Raw genomic sequence first — 15,575 nt, 5'->3', positions numbered from 1 at the left:
AACAGCTTTTAGATGCAGGGAGAGCGTCGTGGTTCAGAGGTGGTTCAGCAGATGATGAAGGCCTTTCTGTTGCATTGTGTAGTGCTGTGGATGCCATGATGGTTGACTGGGTCTGCTTCTACTGAACTCACAAACACTTCTGAGGTATTTACACCTGAAGCCTCATTTAATGTGAGTCAGAAACAAACGGCTCACCTGTGATTAATGGATGTTTCCCTGCATTTATATTTTCACACAGTTTATTTCTTACAGCAGGAAAACTGAACAGAATGTATGTAAGAGGTTAGAGTGAGGATGACGTCACTTCATACAGAAAATACATGTTTGTCTGTTTTGATGATGAAGGACTTCTTTAGCTCTGTAAACAGCTACACTTGAGAGGACAGAGGTGATTTCATGGATAAATAACAATGTGTTTATCAGCTTTCATCATCGCAGTGCAGACGTGACGTCAGATCTATCAAAGTGAAGGCCGTCTCTCTGATGACGTCACAGAGCAGAGTCGTTCTGTCCAATAAAGGATCTCAGATCAGCTGCTGCCATCTTGTGGCCACAGTTGGTTACTGTCTCTGAAAGTTGTCTCATGTTTCCTGTTTTCCTGTTAACAAAGGCTGGAGCTCATCATGCTGAGAGGGCAGCAGCATTTTTTGGCTCTTCACACATGTTCATTATATTCTGATGATCCTGGATGGAGACAAACTACAGATAAGTGTGTTCAGCCCAACTAGTTGATCTCATTACAGCAGTTTGATGTTTCCCTTTGAATCCCCCTGAAGATCCTGACAGTGAAGCACGTACATAATACTCCAGCCTTTCAACTCTGAGCTTATTTAGTTCTATTAATACACTGAAATCTCATTTGTGTCATGAAGAAAGTCTTTAATCAAACAGAATTCAAAGATCAGAAACATTTCATATATGGAGTTAAACATGAATCATTGTTTCAACAATATATTTATTGTTGTCATAAACAGACAAGAAGACAACAACAAACTGCTCCTCCCATTCAACACATGTCAGTCCATATCCCAGCAAACGAAATCATCTCCATTTACACATCAAATAGAAACATAAATCACTTGTAATGATTAGAAACTTGATAGAATTTCAAATCTAGTTTGGGGAGTCATTCAGTGAGAAACAGTGAAATGATTTTCCATGTGAAAAGGTGGACAGCAGAAACAGAAAGAAACAGTGAGAACTAAAAGAGAAACAAAGAGCTTTGGAACAACGAGGCAGCAGGAGGACAGCTGCAGTTTAACAGCTTCAATTCACTGACAGGAAACAACATTAGAAATATCATCATCCTCAACTCATCTGCTGCACTGACACTGACACCTTCAACGGACACACCTTCATTTTAGAAACAGTGCGAATGTATGGAAACATCCTGTGAGTGAAAGTGTGTGTCAAGGTGTGTATGTGTGTGTTAGTATCAGGATCAGAGAACGACAGCTTTCCTCTGTTCCAGTCCAGATTCACTCTGATCCTCTGGAGCTTCTTCTGGACTGAGAGATCAGTGAGAGCAGTTGATGGTGAGCATGCTGAGTATATAATTCCATTAAACCATATTCTCCATAATCCAGACCCTATGCTTCCCTTCCTCTGCACAGACTCTGCCAACACACCCAGTTCCCACACTGTACTGTCTCCAACATCAACATCCCAGCTGTGACTCCCTGAGTTAAAGCCCTCAGAGCCCAGGACAGAGTAGGAATAATCAATCCTCTCTGGAATATCAGGAAGATTCTGCCTCTTTCCTCTTCCTCTCACACTGGTCAGATCTTCAGACAGGATGAGTTTTGGATTTGCAGTGTTTGGGTCCAGAATGAGAGGAGTGTAGGAGACCATGTCCTTCATGTTGTTCCAGATGTTGAAGGTCAGGTTGCCCAGGTGTTTGGCCTGGTCTATCAGAGCTCCTGAGGGCAGCTGTGGATCATCCAGCAGGGGGCAGCGCTGGACTCTTTCCACTGCAGCCTTGTAGTTGTGCAGGAATGAGACGTCTTCAGCTCTCAGCTCCTCCTCTGTGGCTCTGACTGTGTCTGAAAGAGCTGCTATCTCTCTGCTCAGAGCCTCCATCTTCTCCTTCATCATCCCACTCTTCTGCTCCTCTTCCTCCCTCAGTGCAGCCAGCCTGGCCTCCTCTTCCTCTGCTAGAAACTGGTGAAGCTTCTTAAACTGCTCCTTAATCTGCCTCTCTGTGTGTCGGGCCTGGACCTTAATGTGTTCTGCTGTTTGATCAAACTTCACTTGAACTTCTTCACAAACCTTTAACTTCTTCTTTAAGGGCTCCAGAGTTTCCTGAAGTTCCTTCTTGTGTTGTTGTGCAGCTTCATCGATGGGTCTGAATCTGTGATTGGTGTGTTTTTCTGAGGCACAGCAGACGACACACACTGGCTGCTGATGGTCCAGACAGAAGAGTTTGAGTTTCTCAGAGTGCAGACTGCAGAGAGCCTCTGAAGCTCTCTGATCTCTCTCCTGTAAGAACGACTCACACAGGTTCTTTAAAGCCAGACTTAAAGGTGGATCATTCCTTGAAGATCTTCTCTTACAAACTGGACACTCGTATGTTGGTCTCTCTCTCCACCATCTCTTCAGACAGTCTTTACAGAAGCTGTGGCTACATGACAGAATAACAGGATCTCTGAAGACCTCCTGACAGACTGGACAGCAGAGATCCTCCTCTGATCTGGAAGCCATTGAGTCTGTGAGTGAAGCTGAAAACAGCAGACAGGAAGTACAGTCAGTCCTGGCTCCCCTCCCTCCTCTACCACCTTCACTGAAACTTCCTTTGAGTCGTGTTTTTGCTCAAACTCACATTCAGTGTGTGGAGCGTCAGCAGCTTGAAGCAGCAGTGTTGGAGTTTTCCACTTTTCTCTCCTGTAGCTGGACTCACTCAGAGGAAGCTGCTAGTTTGGTCTGAACTCAGTCTGATCATCTGTGCGTCTCTCTTTACTGAGGACGAAGAACTTCCTGTTTCCTGGTTTGTCACATTTGAGTGACGTGAGGGGAGGAGACAAATGTTGCTGTTTGACTTTTAACTAAGGTGTGTTTCAATCCTGCCTGCAGCTCAAAAACTGTAAAACAGGTTTTGTGTCTTTTCACCTCCACAGGTCACAACATGAAACCTGTTGTGAAGTTTATAAAATAAAGTGTCACTCGGTGGTGCAGCTGTTTGTCAGCATCTATTTTAGACTTTGTTCTGCTTCTTGTTCAGGTTCCCAGCAGTGGGAGTGTAATGCAGTCACACACACACACAGGTGGTGTTAAGGTGGATTCACTTAGTTACAGACAGTGGTGTTATTTCTTGTAACTAAGGGTGTGTTTCACTCCAAAGTTCAGACATTAACCTGCCAGAAGTTGTAAAAGTTACTAATAAAGAGCTTTTATCTCATTTCACATGCAGGTCAGAGCATGAAAGCTGTGATGCAGCAGTTTGAGAGAAATTGCTGTTGATATAAAATATTTTTTGTGGTTTTACAAAATATATAAAAGAGCAGAAAGAAAAGAAATAAGTGTAAAGAGTGCAGCAAAATGCATGTTTTAGTGTGAGTTGGTTCATCTGATCTGGTTGTGTAAATGTCACTGCATGACACTGAGTGTTACTTTTGTGTTACTGACAGTCATCTCTGACATCTCTTTCTCTTACTTTTTCTGTTATTTAGTAAAAAATCTTTCAAAGAAATAATGAATTCTCCACATGTGTTTGAAGGTTGCTGATAGGTTCATCTAGCACAGACCTATTGCTGGAACGCCAAGACAATTCTACTACAATGGCAAAAACAAGACGCAAGTCACCAGAGCTCTTTGTGTTGCTTGTGCATGAGGGAGAGAACTGTGACGAACATCGTTCCCTCCAAGTAAGCAAATGAATGTTAATAGTCAAACATTCAATTCAATTCAATTTCAATTCAATTCAATTCAATTTTATTTATATAGCACCAAATCACAACAAATGTCGCCTCAAGGCGCTTCATAGATACAGAGAAAAGCCCAACAATCATATGACCCCCTATGAGCAAGCACTTTGGCGACAGTGGGAAGGAAAAACTCCCTTTTAACAGGAAGAAACCTCCGGCAGAACCAGGCTCAGGGAGGGGCGGCCATCTGCTGCGACCGGTTGGGGTGAGAGAAGGAAGACAGGATAAAAGACATGCTGTGGAAGAGAGACAGAGATTAATAACAGATATGAGTCAATACAGAGAGGTCTGTTAACACATAGTGAGTGAGAAAGGTGACTGGAAAGGAAAAACTCAATGCATCATGGGAATCCCCCGGCAGCCTACGTCTATTGCAGCATAACTAAGGGAGGATTCAGGGTCACCTGGTCCAGCCCTAACTATATGCTTTAGCAAAAAGGAAAGTTTGAAGCCTAATCTTGAAAGTAGAGATAGTGTCTGTCTCCCGAATCCAAACTGGAAGCTGGTTCCACAGAAGATGGGCCTGAAAACTGAAGGCTCTGCCTCCCATTCTACTTTTAAATACTCTAGGAACAACAAGTGGGCCTGCAGAGCGAGAGCGAAGCACTCTAATAGGGTGATATGGTACTACAAGGTCATTAAGATAAGACGGGGCCTGATTATTTAAGACCTTGTATGTGAGGAGAAGGATTTTGAATTCAATTCTGGATTTAACAGGAAGCCAATGAAGAGAAGCCGAAACAGGAGAAATATGCTCTCTCTTTCTAGTCCCTGTCAGTACCCTTGCTGCAGCATTTTGGATTAACTGAAGGCTTTTCAGTGAGTTTTTTGGACATCCTGATAATAATGAATTGCAGTAGTCCAGCCTGGAAGTAATAAATGCATGAACTAGTTTTTCAGCGTCACTCTGAGACAGGATATTTCTAATTTTAGAGATGTTGCGCAAATGGAAGAACGCAGTCTTATATATTTGTTTAATATGTGCGTTGAAGGACATGTCCTGGTCAAAAATGACTCCAAGGTTCCTCACAGTGTTACTGGAGGCCAAGGTAATGCCATCCAGAGTAAGAATCTGGTTAGATACCATATTTCTAAGCTTTTCAGCGCCGAGTACAATGACCTCAGTTTTATCTGAGTTAAGAAGCAGAAAGTTAGTGGCCATCCAAGTCTTTATGTCTTTAAGACATTCCTGCAGATTAACTAATTGGTGTGTGTTATCTGGCTTTATGGACAGATAGAGCTGGGTGTCATCTGCATAGCAGTGAAAATGTATGCTATGTCTTCTAATGATGCTGCCTAGGGGAAGCATGTATAATGTAAACAGAATTGGTCCTAGCACTGAACCCTGTGGAACTCCATAATTAACCTCAGTGTGTGAAGAGGACTCTCCATTTACATGCACAAATTGGAGTCTATTAGATAGATATGATACAAACCACTGCAGTGCAATACCTGTAATACCTACAGCATGTTCTAATCGCTCTAATAGGATATTATGGTCGACAGTATCGAACGCTGCACTGAGGTCTAGCAGGACAAGCACAGAGATGAGTCCACTGTCAGAGGCCATAAGAAGATCATTTGTAACCTTCACTAAAGCTGTTTCTGTGCTGTGATGAGCTCTGAAACCTGACTGAAACTCTTCAAATAAACCATTCCTCTGCAGATGATCTGTTAGCTGTTTGACAACTACTCTTTCAAGGATTTTTGATATGAAAGGAAGGTTGGAGATTGGCCTATAATTAGCTAAGACTGCTGGGTCTAGAGATGGCTTTTGAGTAAAGGTTTAACTGCAGCCAGCTTGAAGGCCTGTGGTACATAGCTGATTATTAGAGATAGGTTGATCATATATAAGATCGAAGAATTAATCAATGGCAGGACTTCTTTGATCAGTTTTGTAGGAATGGGTTCTAAAAGACACGTTGATGGTTTGGAGGAAGTAATTATTGAAGTTAACTCAGAAAGATCGATTGGAGAAAAAGAGTCTAACTTAACATCAATGGTACTAAGAGTAGCTGTAGATAATATTACATCTGTGGGATGATTATTGGTAATTTTTTCTCTAATGATAAAAATTTTATTTGTGAAGAAGTTCATGAAGTCATCACTAGTTAACGTTAAAGGGATGGTTGGCTCAAAAGAGCTCTGACTTTTTGTCAGCCTGGCTACAGTGCTGAAGAGAAACCTGGGGTTGTTCTTATTTTCTTCAATCAGTGATGAGTAGTAAGCTGTTCTGGCTTTGCGGAGGGCTTTCTTATAAAGCAACAAACTATTTCTCCAGGCTAAATGATGATCCTCTAAATTTGTGACACGCCATTTCCTCTCCAGATTACGAGTCATCTGCTTTAGGCTACGTGTTTGAGAATTATACCACGGGGTCAGGTACTTCTGATTAGAGACCTTAGTTTTCACTGGAGCTACAGTATCCAGAGTCGTACGTAGTGAGGAGGTGAAATTATTAACAAGATAATCGACCTCTGTTGGGGTAGCGTTCAGATAGCTGCTCTGCTCTGTGTTGGTACAGGGCATTGACGATGATAACAGTTGCTGGATTATATTCTTAAACTTAGTTACAGCGCTTTCAGAAAGACATCTACTTTGATAGAGTCCACTCTCCACTGCTGCGTAATCAATTATTGTAAATGTAAATGTTATCAAGAAATGATCAGACAGGAGAGGGTTTTCAGGAAACACTGTTAAATGTTCAGTTTCTATGCCATATGTTAAAACAAGATCTAGAGTGTGATTAAAGTGGTGGGTGGGTTCTTTTACATTTTGAGAGAAACCAATTGAGTCTAACAACAGATTAAATGCCATGTTGAGGCTGTCATTTTTAGCATCTACATGGATGTTAAAATCACCCACAATAATTATTTTATCTGAGCTCAGAACTAAATCAGATATAAAGTCTGAGAAATCAGACAGAAACTCTGTGTAAGGCCCAGGTGGACGATAGATGATAACAAGTAAGACTGGTTTCTGAGTTTCACAGCTGGGGTGGACAATGCTAAGCATCAGGCTTTCAAATGAATTAACAGTCTGTCTTGGTCTTTCATTAATTAATAGACTGGTGTGAAAAATTGCTGCCACACCGCCCCCTCGACCTGTGCTTCGAGATTTCTGGTAGTTAGAATGACTCGAGGGTGTTGATTCATTTAAACTAACATAATCATCCTGCTGCAACCAGGTTTCTGTAAGGCAGAGTAAATCAATTTGTTGATCAATTATTAAGTCGTGTACTAACAGAGACTTGGAGGAGAGAGACCTAATATTTAATAATCCACATTTCACTGTTTTACTCTTTGGTTCAGATGTGGATACTGTATTGTTCTTTCTTTGTAAATGTTTAAGTTGTGTGTTGCTGGTTTTTAGTTTGTTTTTTGTCTTTTTGGAAGCTGACACAGTCTCTATGGAGATGGGTTTTTGGGGGGGTAGCAGGAGGAGAGAAGCTGCAGAGAGGCGTGTAAGACTGCAACTCTGCTTCCTGGTCCCAACTCTGGATAGTCATGTTTTGGGGGGTTTAATAAATTTGTCCATATTTCTAGAAATGAGAGCTGCTCCATCCAAAGTGGGATGGATGCCATCTCTCCTAACAAGACCAGGTTTCCTCCAGAAGGTTTGCCAATTATCTATGAAGCCCACATCGTTTCTGGGACACCACTCAGACAGCCAGCAATTTAAGGAGAACATGCGGCTAAACATGTCATTCCTGGTCTGATTGGGGAGGGGACCAGAGAAAACTACAGAGTCCGACATTGTTTTGGCAAAGTTGCACACCAATTCAATATTGATTTTAGTGACCTCCGATTGGCGTAACCAGGTGTCATTACTGCCGACGTGAATTATGATTTTACTAAATTTACGTTTACCCTTAGCCAGCAGTTTTAAATTTCCTTCAATGTCGCCTGCTCTGGCCCCTGGAAGACAATTGACTATGGTTGCCGGTGTTTCTAGCTTCACATGTCTGAGAACAGAATCACCAATTACCAGAGTTTGACCCCCAGCGGGTGTGTCACCGAGTGGGGAAAAACGGTTAGACAAATGAACGGGTTGGTGGTGTACCTGGGGCTTCTGTTTAGGACTACGGGAAATTAACATTTGCAAAATCATTCCAGCTTTGTGGTGCATCTCCTCCAGGTGTGTAAATCACACATGCAGAGTGGTTTGAGTTCCTCGGAGCTTCATAAATGTCTCTTCCAGTTGTTTCTATCACTGTCCATATGACCAGAGTCCAAATGTATGCAGACATGGGTATAACAAACATACCAGTTAGTTTTGCTGTTTGTCAATGTGGCTTTCAGTTATCTTCAAGGCTGCAGGCCTTTGTCAGCACTCCTGTTTTATGGCCTCTATCAACCCTCATCACCTCATTTCATGCATTCTTCCTGTGGGGGGATACTTATGACTCCTCTATTGTCCTTTCGTCTCTGCAGAAAACCTTTTTTGGAAAGGGTATTGGATTCAATTATTTTACTGCTGTTATAACCCCACCTGTTGAGTCACTTCAGCAGTCTTGTTCATGATGCAAATGACAACAACAATGACACAAAGGAAGACCCTCTTCAGAGTGTCAAAGTATGCATAGCACAGTGACACAGCATTAGGTGATGTTCATAGGAAATTGCTGTCAGTCATTCCCCGTCACCACCATAGCTTCTGGTTTCTGTTCACAGAATAATGATGCCATCCTTGAACTTCCTCTCTGCACGGTCGATTGGAGCTTGGAACGCTCCCCTCATCCTTCAGATCTCCATCTGTTGTCCACAATCTCCTCGTGATTACCTCTGGAAAGCCCCGTGGCACAGCTCTCCATCCAATGCAGCTTTATGGTCATTGCTGTGGTTCCAGAATCTTCTCATGATGACCAGTAGGTCCCCAAACAGCATGACCTTTGACCTCAACCCCTGCCTGGGCTGTCAGCTATGGTCCCTACTTCTCGCTGGGTCTCTGAAGATTTCTCAGGAGATTCCACCCTTGGGATCATTTCTTCCAGCAATGCTCTGCTGCACCTGTATCTCCTTACTAGAGGAAAAACTTCTATTTGGAAAACATGTCAACCATCATCAAACCAAATTTTCCTTTCAGTTCAGTGAACTTCACTTATGAAAAAAATATAATTATTTATTATTTATTAATTATATTATTCGTTTATCACGCTTTCACTTTCACTTATAGGCCATCAAAGTGTTTCTTATCTTTACCCAAATGATTGGAGCAGAACTTAAAATCTATAAGCTGTAAAAACTTTATATTTGAAGACTGAAAGAGACCCAGGAAGTGGTCACAGGACGAGGGTGACAGACTGTCTGAAGTAGTTAGAACAAGACAAGGTTGTTGGACCAGGTGTGCTTGCTTTTGAAACTGTGTCTTAATTCCACCTGTTTCACATACAAGGGTCAGTTCTACAGGCAGGAACATGGGTGTGCCGTGGGCTCCCCAGTTTCACCCATTGTGGGTAACTTGTATATGGAAGACGTGGAAAAGAGGGCTTTGCTATCCTACCCTGAAACACCACCAAGTCATTGGTTCAGGTATGTGGATGACACCTGGGTGAACACACAAACCTCCATCTCTGGTTTCTTTGACTGGAGGGTGTTGATGATTTGATGATTTCACAACACTGTATGTGATATCACTGGTGATGTCATCTTCTCCATCTGCTGAAATGAGTTAAAGTAAACACTTTTATGATTTAAGAATCTAAATGGACCAAATTATGATGACAGAATGGAAACAAAATACCACAATGAATAAGAATGAATATGTACAAACCTTCAAGTTTCCTGTGAACACATCGTCTCACCAGCAGAACCAGTAACACCAGTAGAACCACAACATAGACTACATATAAGTAAATCATATAAGGCTTACATGATTTACTCATGAAAGTGGCCACTTTCTCATTACTTTCATATATTGTTTTAGTAAGTATCCAAAACATTCAAGTTTCATTATATAATTTTTCAAGAGATCTTATATCTGTTTTCACTCTTGTATGCTTTTCATACAAGTTTCACACAAGACAGAACTTTATCAGATTTATATATATCTTTTCCATATGGGTAGAACTTGACTGCATGCAGAGGTGGAACCCCTAACCCTACTCTAGTAAATTTGAATAAATGTAAGTCAATGGAAGTGTTTGGAAAAATGTACTTCTAAAAATACTTTTATTTAGTTCATTCACTCATGAGCTGCTGTAACATGAATCAAAAGGGTGATTTGACACCTCAGCATGCAGTCACGTTCTATAGAGTTTTGCTAATGACCTAATAATTTTATTCAGGTGTGTTGCAGCAGGGACGCATTCAAAAGTTTCAGGACACCGGCCCTTGAGGACTGCAGTTGGAGACCCATGCTCTTAGTGCTTCTTAGTCCTCCGGATGTTGATCCCGCTCAGTCTAAAGGTGTGCTTGCCAGGGTGGTCCTCTGGTCAAGCCCTCCCCTCAGTCACACCTGTTATTAGCAGTTCACCTCCAAATCTGTACAATTTGTAACTAACTAGGTTAAATTTAGTGCCCTGGAAAAATCGGCCCCAAGGATAATTTAAAGGATGGAGTAAGAACACTTTGAGTGATGCAATAGCAATACACAAGTTTTTACTAGTAATTATGATCACATAATCAAATCACTTGAGTTATACCTATCGAATTAACCTACTCTGAACTAATGCTTCTAATGTTGATCTTGAGAGGAGACAGGTTGAGGAGGGAATGGACATGAATGGACCAGTAACACCCAAGAGGCATCAGATGCTAATATGTAGAGTGCAGAAACCTAATGAAGAAACTCTGGAGGAGCAATGAAATTCCTCCAGAGTCTGGGGTTATGCATTTAATTACAGAGCTAGTGAGCTCTGTTTTTACCAGCTAAAAGTCAGTGACGCTTTTGGGCTGTTAGTGACAAGGATCACATTGACTGCATCTGATTGGGCAGTTCTGAGTCTAATCATCACCTGCAAGCTGCACAGAAGCCTGCAAGAGACACGTCAGCACGGAGACACCAGGATGAGAAATCCACTTACACAGACTCACTATCCCTCTGTGAAAGAGGAAGATCAACATCAGCCTTTAAATCTAATTAAAAGAGTTATAACCTATGGCCCTGGGAAATAGAAGTGCTGCCTTGTGCAAATGGGACTGCAGAGTCTCCATCAGATTACAGAGGACAGCACTAATGCAGACGAGTTCATCAGCAGCCCTGTTTCATACGGTACTCTGAATCCCTACACAGGATTGGTTAAAAATGATGAGCGAAAAAGCCACAAAATTCAAAGAACTGTTTAGACGGAGCCAAAATTCAGTAGAGATAGTTGTGATTGGGAAAGCTCAGAGATGTTAAACGAAGCACTGCCTCTCAGCACCCCCATGCCCCCCTCCCAACTCCACACTTCATTTTAAAAGCAGGTTACGCTAACCCCCAGCCGCTACTTTTCAACCTCGTGCACTACCTCAGGCTCCGTCCCCACCAGAGATGTGACACGCCTCGTCCCTTCGCTAGAATCTGTAGCGAGGGATTGGTCCGCCAGAGACCTCGCTCCTGGCTGCCGCCCAGCACGCATTGCACCCAACCCCTACAGCACCTACTGTGGGTGGAGGGCTCATATAACTTTTTCAGGTTGCGCACAGCCGTGGACTAAGGGCCGACCACCACCTACTTCATCGCTGACAAGAGAAATATTTCACTTTATATTTTTCAGAAAACATCAATTTCTCCTCCTCCTTAATGTAAAGCATTAAAGTCTTCCTCATTTAAGACATCTGACGAACACCCTGAAGATTCGTGTTTGTTTGCGAAGAAAATTAATATCACTCTGTCTGTCCAAATGCTGTACGTCCACGATTTTAGCTACTTTGTTAGGCTACTTTACTTTTCTAAGGCTTAAGTAAATTCAGGAGTGATCCACAACAATTTCAGAGCTCTATGTTTGTTTCTGTGGTTACAGTGCCCCTCCTGGTACTTCCTCTCAGTGCATATTTGACAGAGCGTAAACATTTCCCTGATTTAGTTTTAGACGGTAAAGCAGGAAAATATAAGCCTGTAGGGGGGAAATGCGACTGCTTCAGTAAAGCCAAAGTAGTTTTTTGGAATCCTTAAAATCATGAAAAGTAATTTCAGGATGACCAAAAGGAAAAAGGTACTGCTGATGTACTGATATATAGCATTTGTGTAGCACTGCTGCTATATTTGTATTGCAGCAGCGCTACACAAATACATTCTTTAAAAATCATACAATGTGATTTCCAGAATTGTTTCTTAAAAGCTGTCTATCACAGTGGGAATGCATCTACTCCATGATTTCTAACATGGAGAACTTGCAAAATCGCAGGGAGTTCAAATACTTATGTTCCTCACTAGTCTCACTTTAATTGTGATTATTTTTTTCCTGTTAAACAAGCACAGATAAAATGAATTAAAGCCTTCCAACGGGGCATGCAGCCTCCAGTTCCTCACAGTGTTACTGGAGGCCAAGGTAATGCCATCCAGAGGAAGAATCTGGTTAGATACCATATTTCTAAGATTTTCAGGGCCGAGTACAATAACCTCAGTTTGATCTGAAATAAGAAGCAGAAAGTTAGTGGCCATCCAGGTCTTTATGTCTTTAAGGCATGTGTGTTATCTAGCTAACATGAACTCACATGTAGTGAGTCGTTTAATCTTTAAATGACATTTGTAGAATTTGCCCACTTCCTCTCACCCACAGAAATGAAGAGCTGGCAGAAAGTGGACCCTCGAACAAATGCTCATCCTCCGAAAACTATGAGGTCTGCAGGCCAAAACGTGCTGGTCAAGCAACAAAGTTGTTCTTCATATTACTAAAATGTTGGAGCTTGTGCCTCTTCAGATGTTTGCTCTTCTCTGTGCTACTTGCAAATAGCCGAGGGCAGGGGTCTCAAACTCCAATGAGCCGCGGGCCGCGAGTTTGAGACCCCTGGCCGAGGGGAAATGCCCGAAACCTCATTCCTGATTCCACAGCTTTATTACATCAGCCTGGTAGAAAATTATTTTTCACTATCAAATCAGGCCACCAGGGGGCGGAGCGGTCCCAGAAGTTCAGTCGTGAGTAATATCTAATCTCTCTTCTTCCTCATAGCTCGTCTGATCGTGAGTCCCAACATCTCTAATTTCTCTGAGGCAGATGTTGTGACTGTAATCTGTGAGGAGGACCAAAGCTTTCCTGATTGGGCTGTGAGGAGAAACACGAGCAAACTGCAGAGGGCTGAGTGTGGAGATGGGTGGGGACAACAGCAACATGATCAATCATGTTCAATCAGTATGCTGGTGCCTCACGACACCGGAGTTTACTGGTGTGAGTCCAGTAATGGTGCCATCAGTAACCTGGTTAATATCACAGTCACTGGTAAGCTGATCACTCTCACTTTACTTCTTATTGCATCCACAAATTGAGCTGAACAGTGCAGGTACATAGATTCTGTGCTGTTCTTCACTGATCACCTACCTGACTGACAGAGTAATGAAGGACTTCCCTCCCCGGGTGCTTCTTAGTGTGTGAGGATATTCTCCATTACTGAGTTAAGACTTCCTTATTTAGATCTAAGCTCTGGATTATCTTGCATGTCTTGTGGCTCCCAAATGTCTCTTAATTTATTATCATCTGTACCCTCATACTTTAGCTTTACTTGGCAAATGTGAATGCTTTGTGTGTTGACAAACCCTTTTGCATGTAGTGTAAAAAGTGTATGAAAAGCCTTATAATTGCCTAATTTTGTGTTTTTGTTCTGTTACAAAAGCAGGCATTCTTACTGTTGTTTAATATTTTAATCAAACCTTTAAGTTTAATTCAACACAAAAAAAGCCCACTGTAAACAAATCCACAGTACAAAACAGAACCAAACTCAGCAGCCAAACAGTTTGTCCTCAGTGCAGGTCGACATTCAGAAAAATCAACTGCCTCAGCTTGGATGGGCTGAGGCAGTCGAAACTTGCCACGAAGCTCGTCGACCTTGGGCTGGGAACACCAATCTGCAGATGGATTCTAAACTTCCTCACAAACAGGCCCCAGGTGGTGAGAGTTGGTAAGCACACCTCCTCATCACTCATCTTAAACACAGGTACGCCACAGGGTTGTGTGCTTAGCCCCCTCCTATATTCCCTGTTCACACACGACTGTGTTGCTAAACACGAGTCCAACATCATCATCAAGTTTGCTGATGACACAACCATCATAGGCCTCATCACAGGCAATGATGAGACGGCCTATAGAGAGGAGGTGATGGCACTGTACGAGTGGTGCCTGGAAAATAACCTGACTCTCAACATCAGCAAAACTAGAGAGATGATAGTGGACTACCGGAAACGACCAGTCAGAGAACACCAGCCCATCCACATCAACGGTGTCAAGGTCGAAAGGGTCAGCAGCTTCAAGTTCCTTGGAGTCAACATCACCGAGGACTTCTCCTGGACCTTCACACAGACACTGCTATCAGGAAAGCTCGCCAGCGGCTTTACTTCCTGAGGAGGCTGAGGACGTTTAGCATGAACGCCAACATCACCTCAAATTTCTACAGGTGTGTGATCGAGAGCTTGCTGGCGAGCTGCATCACAGTTTGGTACGGAAGCTGCTCTGCCAGCAGCCGTAAATCACTACAGAGGGTGGTGAAGGCAGCAGAGCACATCACTGGCACGAGGCTTCCTGCCATTCAGGACATTTACCTCCAGCGATGCCTCCGTAAAGCACACAGCATCATCAAGGACCACAGCCACCCAGCACATCAGCTGTTCTCCTTGTTACCATCTGGCAGACGTTACAGGAGTCTGTCTGCTCGAACTACAAGACTTAAAAACAGTTTTTACCACCAAGCCGTACGACACCTCAACCACAACACTTAAACACACACAACACAGCACTCAGAAGCTACCCTGCAGCTTCACAAGTACTCTGTTTAATCTGCACTGGTCACTTCACTTTATTGTTATTGATATTTATATTTAAAAGTGCAATACTGTAATTTTCTGCTGCTCATTCCTGTGCAATATCCCATCTGCCCTCCCGTCATATTTCTTTTCAAGATTTTCTTATATATATATATAAGAAATATATATATATATATTTATATATAATATATATATATATATATATATGTCACTAGTGTACATATATTTATAGATACATATATATTTAGTCATCTTTTCTCTTTTACCATGTCTCTCTAATATTTTGCTCCTTACTATTTTTATATTTTTATATTTTATTTTATTATATTTTCTCCTACTATATCATGCTGCTGAGTGACTGCTGCTCGTAAAACACATTTCATTGCAATGTTGACCCTGTGCTAACTTGCATATGACAAATAAAACTGAAAACTGAAACTGAAAACTGAAAACTGATGTGGTTTCTCCTTAGTATCTGCCCAGTTTTTGAGAAGACTCTCCAAAGGAACAGATGTTGCCACAATGCACAGTCTCCCCTCCATCACCTTCAACAGGTATGGAAAGACTGTGGCCTTGGCCTCCCACCAGCTCTGTGGGCCTTCTCCTTGTTGGATGAGGGGTTCCTCAAGATAACATTTCATCTCCATCATAACATCAGCTGTAGTATTTCTCTTTGCAGCATCTCCTGTAGCTCTTTCATCAAAGAGGCTCCACACAGCAGACGTTTGTGGCTCCTCCTTCACTTGGCCCTGTAATGGT

General features: G+C 42.3%; 2 protein-coding genes across 2 annotated transcripts in view; one reads left to right on the top strand and one right to left on the bottom strand.

The window, feature by feature from the left end:
• The window catches only part of LOC148103302 (polymeric immunoglobulin receptor-like), a 796,664-nt gene that overhangs the window by 762,028 nt on the left and 19,061 nt on the right, over positions 1-15,575 (top strand). The gene's annotated exons all lie outside the window — the stretch shown is intronic.
• Positions 773-2,700, bottom strand: LOC148103304 (nuclear factor 7, ovary-like). The gene has a single exon (XM_087831939.1). The coding sequence runs from the start codon at positions 2,698-2,700 to the stop codon at positions 1,309-1,311; it is 1,392 nt and encodes a 463-aa protein (XP_087688065.1). The 3' UTR covers positions 773-1,308.

Source organism: Neolamprologus brichardi, chromosome 3 (assembly GCF_056152115.1).
Source record: "Neolamprologus brichardi isolate AB-2024 chromosome 3, ASM5615211v1, whole genome shotgun sequence".
NCBI lineage: Eukaryota > Metazoa > Chordata > Actinopteri > Cichliformes > Cichlidae > Neolamprologus > Neolamprologus brichardi.
This window is presented reverse-complemented; position numbering and strand designations above follow the sequence as displayed.

Coding starts and splice junctions, on each gene's coding strand:
- LOC148103304 (XM_087831939.1), bottom strand. CDS start 2,700: ATGGCTTCCAGATCAGAGGAGGATCTCTGCTGTCCAGTCTGTCAGGAG.